The sequence below is a fragment of the Manacus vitellinus genome, unplaced genomic scaffold (genome assembly GCF_001715985.3).
Source record: "Manacus vitellinus isolate BGI_N305 unplaced genomic scaffold, ASM171598v3 scaffold_61_pilon, whole genome shotgun sequence".
Lineage (NCBI taxonomy): Eukaryota > Metazoa > Chordata > Aves > Passeriformes > Pipridae > Manacus > Manacus vitellinus.
Window position 1 is genome coordinate 1,742,510 of NW_021940696.1, and position 7,932 is coordinate 1,750,441.

The window sequence follows — 7,932 nt, forward strand, 5'->3', positions numbered from 1 at the left end:
GGACACTTCCAGGGATCCAGGGGCAGCCACAGCTTCTCTGGGCAACCTGGGCCAGGGCCTCCCCACCCTCACAGACAATTCCTTCCCAATATCCCATCTAATCCTGCCTCTGGCACTGGGAAGCCATTCCCTGTGTGCTGTCCCTCCATGCCTTGTCCCCAGTCCCTCTCCAGCTCTCCTGGAGCCCCTTCAGGCCCTGCCAGGGGCTCTCAGCTCTCCCTGGAGCCTTCTCTTCTCCAGGGGAACCCCCCCCAGCTCTCCCAACCTGGCTCCAGAGCTGAGATGTTTTGCTTGTTTTCACCCCAGATCTTGTGTTTCAATTCTTCCTGTCACACTCTTTGCACTCCTTTCAGCAAATGCAGTGTTTAGTTTTTTTGCTTGATGTATTTTCTTCAGGTAAATAACAAATTCCAAGATAATTTCTTTTGTAGCAAAGATTTGTTGGGAAACTATGCAGTCAAACTGCTTATCCTAAAAATGGGGATGTCTTTTTGTGTTTCCTTCCTGCAGCAAAACAGAGACCTGGACATGTTCATCAATGCATCCAAAAACTTCAACCTCAACATCACTTGGTCCACAAGTTTTGCAGGTAAAATGAGCCTGATTTGAGTTCCTTGGCAGCTTGTTTCAGTTATCAGTTTCTGACAAACACAAATTTAATTAGGAAAACATTTTTTTTTTTAACCTCTGTACTTGATATATAATGTCCTTAAATTCTGGGCCTGAAGGAGGAGGTTTAATTTTTTAAAAAAACCCTATGTTTTCCATGTTAGTAGTTCATTTTGGAAACCTAAGAAGGTGCAATTTTGATTTATAATAATGCAGCATTTTGGCACACAGTGATTTTGATATTGCAGTGCAGCTAAAAAAGAGTAATTTCTGAAGGAATAGTTAATTTTTTACCATTAGAATTCAGGCCGATTTGCCCTTTTGTTCTTTATTTTAAACACACATCAACACTTTTTTTCTTGCTCCTTCCTAAACCAGCTGGCACACAGGCAGGGGAGGAAATTCCAGTTGTTTCCAGAACCAATATAAAGGAGTACAAGGACAGTTTCTCCAACGAGAAGTTCGATTTCCGCAACAACCCCAACATCACCTTCTTTGTTTACGTCAGCAACTTCACCTGGCCCATAAAAATCCAGGTAAGAGCTGCTCATTTATGTGGAATTCTTTAAAAGTGCCTTTTTTTTTCTTTTTTTTGGTGACACTTTGCTGTGCTTTGAGTTGTCCAAGCTGCCCCAGCCTCGGTGGAATCCCACAGCAGGCAGAGCTGGATGTTCTGGATAAGAGGGAGAAGGTGTGAGGAGTCTTCTGGTGCTGCCTCAGCCCAGTGGGGTCTGAAAATGTGCTGGGAAATAAAGTGAGATGCTCAGTTATTAAGGGCTTTAACAAGGTGTCTGACTCTGAATGTGGAGTTACTGATGTTGAATAGAAAGAGGGATGAAGTTAAAACCCAAACCTGGAATGTGGAGGCAGAGGAAAAGCAAATATCAGCTGCCTGTGTGCTCAGAGTGATGTGGGGCTTCTCTGAAGGACAAAAATCCTTCCAGGGCTGGGACAGAGATCATGGAATGGTTTGGGTTGGAAGGGACCTTAAAGCTCATCCAGTGCCACCCCCTGCCATGGGCAGGGACACCTCCCACCAGCCCAGGTTACTCCAAGCCCCTTCCAACTTGGAACACCTCCAGGGATGGGGAATCCACAGATCTCAAATAAGGCCTGGCATTTCTGACTTCTTATTTAAGTTTGGTCAAACATGGGAACCCAAATTCTTCCATCTTCACCCTTGCCCAGCCCAGTATGATGTGAAAGCTGAGAGTTCACCTTGAAGTTCTTGCTGTTCCTGACATTCAGTCCCACAGACTCCCACTCCCTGATAATACTGAACAATGGCATGAGATCCACCTGGAAAAAAAACCTCCTTGAGCTATAATGACATTTTTCAACTTATTCCCTTAATTTTTAAAAATACATTAGGAATACCTGTGAAACTTCTGCATCACCTTCTGGTAAAGACAGAGGGTTTGAAGTGTTCAGGAAACTTTTTGTTGCTGATGGCAGGCCGTGGATTGGAGAGGCTCACTTTGGACTGCTTTTGGCTTCTTTTTAATGCCTTTTACAGTTTTGATAATAGTTTGCCAACTGGAGAGTTTTGACTTTACAAATTGTTGAACTCTTAGTTTGTTTAGTTTATTTAGTCCTGATTTTTAGATGTGGAGGAGTTGGCAAGAGCTGCAGGGTCAAGCCTTGGTGTCATTGGATACTCAAGCAGCGAGTACTAAACCTCATTTTCATTGAAATACTCTTGTAGTAGTGGAAGTAACATCTGTGTAGAAAGGTTGACACTTGTGTAGTGGTTTATTTAAATATTTGAGCTTCTCTTTTATCAAATTCACAGTCACAGACATCCAAAAAAAAATCATATTTTATTTAACTTACAGGTTATTTTGACTGATAGTTGATTTTCCATAATCAGTGCTGGACTGAGTCTTATCCTGATTTATTACTTTATCCTGATTTATTACTTTATCCTGATTTATTACTTTATTATTTTAGTAATAAATAAAGTTCTTGCTGCAGAACTGTGGTAATACTTTGTAGATGTTTCAGAGCAGTGCTGTGTCCTCTCCCTGAAGCTCTCCTGACTTTACTCCAGTCTCCATCCACCTGCACTGACAGGGAATTTCTGGCTTTTCCTGTGCCAGTGTTGTTGAGCTTAAATGTCCCCTCCACCTCCTCCTTTGGCAGCTCAAACTCCTGCTTTCCCTGGATGAATTTGGACAGGTCATATCCTCTGGAAACCTTCCCTGTTTGTTTTTTGGCCTAAGCAGGACAAACCCTAATGGTCTTTTCCTGTGGAACAGGTTATTCAGGTTCAGTTGCTTCCTTTGTTTTCCCTCTGTGCTTCCAGGTGTTTGTCTCTCTTGTACAGTTTTGTTCATGGGGATCAGGATCTGACCAAGGCCATCCTGGCCTTGGACACTTCCAGGGATCCAGGGGCAGCCACAGCTTCTCTTGGCAACCTGGGCCAGGGCCTCCCCACCCTCACAGCCAACAATTCCTTCCCAATATCCCATCTATCCCTGCCCTCTGGCACTGGGAAGCCATTCCCTGTGTCCTGTCCCTCCATGCCTTGTCCCCAGTCCCTCTCCAGCTCTCCTGGAGCCCCTTCAGGCCCTGCCAGGGGCTCTCAGCTCTCCCTGGAGCCTTCTCTTCTCCAGGGGAACCCCCCCAGCTCTCCCAGCCTGGCTCCAGAGCAGAGGGGCTCCAGCCCTGGCAGCATCTCTGGGGCCTCCTCTGGACTCTCTGAGGACATGAATGTACCAGTCAGTGTCCAAATGCCATCTTAAACTAACTTCTGTCCTCTTTAAACCACTCTAATTCTTGAAATGATCTTCACCACCTTCCTGTCATGCAGGAATTCCCAGTGTATTGATATCCATAATGAAGAATTCCCAGTGTATTGATATCCATAATGAGGTTGGGATTGGCTCAGCTGTACTTCTTAGGTCTTTACAATAAATAATTCTTCCAGACAGGAAACAGTGGACTGGAATAGCACAGGTGACTGTTGGCACCTCCAGTGCTTTGTTTGCACCTCATTCCAATTTTTCATTTGCTCATTAAGTTCTTTTATTCAACGTTCTCCTTGAGGAACTTCGTGTACCCTTGAGGTCTTGGGAGGATGAATGTTTAGATTCTCCCTCCTCCTCAAAATACAAATTTTAAATGTTCCACAGATCCATGCTCAGCTGCTGGACTGCTTTGACAGCCTCATTCCAGAGGGGATATTATTCCATGTGCCATGTCTTTTGGAGATGGGATGGGTGCTGTCTGCTTTCCCTGGATTAGAACCCCTCAAAACATTGGAGTTCTGTCTCCACTGTGGTTGTATCTCTTACAACCTCAACCCTGTGACACACTTTGCCTTCCACCCATGTTCATGTCCTTATTCCCCTCTTAATTCAGTGTTAAGCTTGGTTTTATCAAGCTCTCCTTACAGGATCTCTTCCCTTTTCCTCCTGGTCTCCTTTGCTTGGATACCTGAAACATCTCCTGCTCTTCTGTTTTCATTTGCTGAGCTCTGGCACAGCTTGACTTCTGGCACTTCTTATTTTGTCTCCCTGCCCCTTGCTGGCTTTAAAGCCATTGCTAATCAATCCTTTCCTGTCCATAACACACATTCTCTTTAATTGATCCTAATGTCCTTTTTGAGGTTAGTTCTGAGGACGCAGCTTTCAAATAGCTTTACATCTCTGACCTGAGAGAAAGACTTGGATGGCAGCTTTGCCATCCCTCATCTCCTCAGCCCACTTGATTTTACTGTTTGATTTAATTTCTCATGGTTAAAGAGTGAACTTGGATTCTCTTACAACACTTAACCTCTTTTTATCCCTAATTTAATAGGAATGTGCCTGTGTGCACTCAATCCAAGGTAATGTTTTATCACCAGCTCTTCTTAATGCCCTTGTTACTTGCCAAAACAAAGCCTAAAATAGCAACAGCTCTTACTCATGGAGACTTCTTCACCCTTTTTTGTGGAGCCTGGCAGTGATATCACATCCAGGAATGTGTGGTCCTTAGGATTTCTCTTCAGTTCTCAGCCAAAAACCAAGATTCACCGTGTCCTTCCAGGTCTTGTGCAATGTTCTGTGGTGGATTGAACTTCCCTGAGTTCCAATCTCTGTTCCTACCTGTCCTTTCTCTGCCTCTTCCTTACGTGCTTTCCCTATTTTTTTAATTTTTGAGAAGTCTTGACTCTCTGGAGTTTCTCTTCAGTGTGATAAAGCAGGAGTTAAATCATGGGATGGACTTCTGGGACAAAGATTTTTTTGAGGAAATGCCCAGAGAAGCTGTGGCTGCTCCATCCCTTGAATTGCCCAAGCAACCTGGGCTAGTGGAATATGTCCCTTCCCATGGCAGGGGCTTGGAATTAGGTCACCTTTAAGGTCCCTTCCAACCCAAACCATTCTGTGATTCCATGATTTTAAGACTTCCCAGCGCTCAGTCCTTGACTCCTCCCATGCTCTGTTCCTCTCAGGAATACTTTTGACTCAGATCTTTCCCATCTTCCATCTCTCATTTCTTTTTCCAAGCTGTTCATCCCTTATTTCCCTGCAGAAAAGTCCCTGTGCTTTGGGGTTCAGCCCTTCAGGGCAAAGTGGCTCCTTAATTAAAGCAGGATACAAACTGTTCCCTGATCTCCCAGCCTGACTCCTTCAGTTTTCCTCATTGCAGCTCCACTGTTAAACTTTCTCTCAGCTACAGAACGTGTTTCAACTTCCCTTTGGAAAGCAGAGTGGTTTTAATGGCAGGAATGTGATGAAATCTGGGAAATTCTGCTCCTGCCAGGCTGCTGGGAATGATTCTGTCTCAGCTCACACGTGTGTTTGGGTTGTTCCTGGGCAGGGCAAAAATGTCCAAATCATATTTTTGTTTTTTTTCTTTGTTTGCATATACTAGTAAACAGTCATTTTACACCCCCTCATTTCTCCTGGCTTATCTTCAATTTCAATACAACAAGTGTATTTAAACGTGAGATTTGTTTGTCTATACAAAGCCTTGCAGCATAAAACTTCAGCAGTGTAGTTTTTACTGCAAAACAACCCTACAATCCACTTTTTTTTTTTTTCTTTAAAGAGCAGAAACCTTATCCTGAAGTCCTTGATTAAAATCTTGCCTCCCTTTCCCTCTCTTTGCCTGTTAAAATCTGCACTTGGAAAGTATAAATGCTCTTTTGTGTCAGAGACATGTCCCTGCCAATGCTCAATTCTGGCTGTTTTCCCCCCCCTTTCTTGCTCCACCTCTTTTCCAAACCACTTCAGTTCATTCCTTTTTTCAATTATATGGGTTTAGGATGTCTCTCCCTGCCTGTTTAATGACTTGAAATGATTATTTAGTGGAAGAATTAAAGCAGCAAAATGCAGAAAGCCTTCAAAACGCAGCAATGCTCTTCCTGAGGAAGGAATTCCCTGGAAAGCCTTACCTTGCCAAGCTTTTCCTGAAAATCCAGGTAAGGTCTTGTCACAGCCAGCTGGATATTTCCTTTCTTTGCTTTGTGGCTCCTCTGCTCCAGACTTTGGCCACACTGAATTCCTGAGCATTCAGCAAACATTCCTTATCTTCCCTCAAACTGGGAATGCACCCTTTGGAACAGGACATCAGTGGGTGTGGAAGGGTTGATGTTTTTCTCTAGTCACTTCAACGTAATAAAACTTTTCCCCTCCATTATTTTTCCCTGTTTTCCTGATCTTCCTCGTGAGTTTGCTTTGTTACTCTCCCCAAATTTAACTCGGGGTAGAAAAGAGTTCTGGACTATAAATAAGCACAAAAAGAAGCAAAAGAAATTCAGTGCAGAAGCTTTCAGAGGAGTTCCCTTCACGGGTTTCAGTGCAGGCAAAACTCCCTGCCAGGTGAGAGCTGGGAATTCTGGAGCTGACAAGTGGTTAATGGTGAGAATTTGAAACTCTCTTTGAAACCTGTGGAAATGGCAGCACTTTTATCACTCTCTAAACTGGTTTTTCTTTATCTGGAGCAGGTTCCAGTGAGTGAGTCCCTCCCCTGAGTGCACAGGGGTGAAATTAGAGCTGCTAATAGAGCAAATCCACCCCCTTTTTAATGTCTCTGAGCTTTCTGCTCTGTTACAATTTACTGCTGCTGGTGTTTGCTGCCACTCACTAAACAGAAATCTCTGTTTTTGTCTTCTTTCTTACCCCAACTATTGTTTATATTCATTAACGTTCTCTCCCATTTGATTTCAGATTTTTTTTTTGTTTTCCCTCCCAGATTCACATCCTTGAAGCCTCTTGCATTGATCTCTACTTTCTGAGAATATCTGAGGCATTTTTAGGAGCTGATTTAAGGCAAACCCAGTTTGTAATTGTATCATTAACTGGCAATTGCCTCCTGTCTTTCCCTTCGTGGTGCTTGAAGTATTTTGATTTGAAACGTTAATTACCAACCAAATGCTTCAAGGAACAAAAAAAAGGAGCTGAAGGAATTTTGCAGCCTCTTGCATACAGAATATTCCACTTGAAAAATCGTGGTAGATGTTCACTCTAGATTATTGTCTTGGCAATTCAGCATCATGTGGGGCTTCAAAAAAGCACCACAGTGACCACGGGGCATCGCTGCACGTGCAGTGGTGGAGGCTGGAGCAGCATCCACAGCTCCCACTGGCTGAGGAGGATTTTGGGAACCAGTGGGAAACATCCAAGTCACTGATATTGTTGCCTTCCACTCTGATTTCATGAAGGCTGTGATGGAAAAATACCTCAAATTGTCTCCAGTTTTAGTTTTTCTCACTTCTTTCCGGCTTCTTCCAGTTGATTTCTTTCTGGGGTGGTTGATTTGTACAGACTCCTTTAAATCTTTATTTCTTTCACAGAATGGACAGGGCTGGAAGGGACCTTAAAATCCATCTGTGGATTGCTTGATTCAGTCACATCACGTGTTGTCATAACCATTTTCTCCATTCCAAATGTGTTGTTTACCCCAATAGGACAATGTTGGTGAACCCCCTCAAAGTGTTGAATTGCTCTCTGGTTCACCCCCTGAAAGGGTGAATGGTGAAGGAAAGGTGAGAACAATTCAGCTCCTTTCAGTTGATTGTTGTTGCTGAGGAGCTGCCAAAAGTTCAAGCGTAGAAACTGTAACAAATGGGAGACCTGGGAAATTAAGGAGAGGCTTTAAATGTGCTGTAATTAAAGAAGGATTTGGTTTGTGGTGACTATGACTTTTTTGTCCTGGGTGACTGTGTCCGGACTGGCACAGAGAATCATGGAATCACAGGATGGTTTGGGTTGGAAGGACCTTAAAGAACATCCAGTCCCACCCCCTGCCATGGGCAGGGACACCTTCCACTATCCTACATTGCTCCAACCTGGCCTTGGACACTTCCAGGGATCCAGGGGCAGCCACAGCTTCTCT

At 43.8% G+C, this 7,932-nt stretch overlaps 1 protein-coding gene across 1 annotated transcript in view; it reads left to right on the forward strand.

Moving 5' to 3' along the window:
- ATRN (attractin) overlaps positions 1–7,932 on the forward strand; it is a gene marked incomplete at its 5' end in the record, with an annotated part of 149,321 nt that overhangs the window by 83,208 nt on the left and 58,181 nt on the right. The window contains 2 exons of the mRNA XM_029963709.1: positions 511–589; positions 988–1,145. Coding sequence (XP_029819569.1) covers positions 511–589; positions 988–1,145 — 237 coding nt within the window. The remainder of the gene's footprint in view (positions 1–510; positions 590–987; positions 1,146–7,932) is intronic.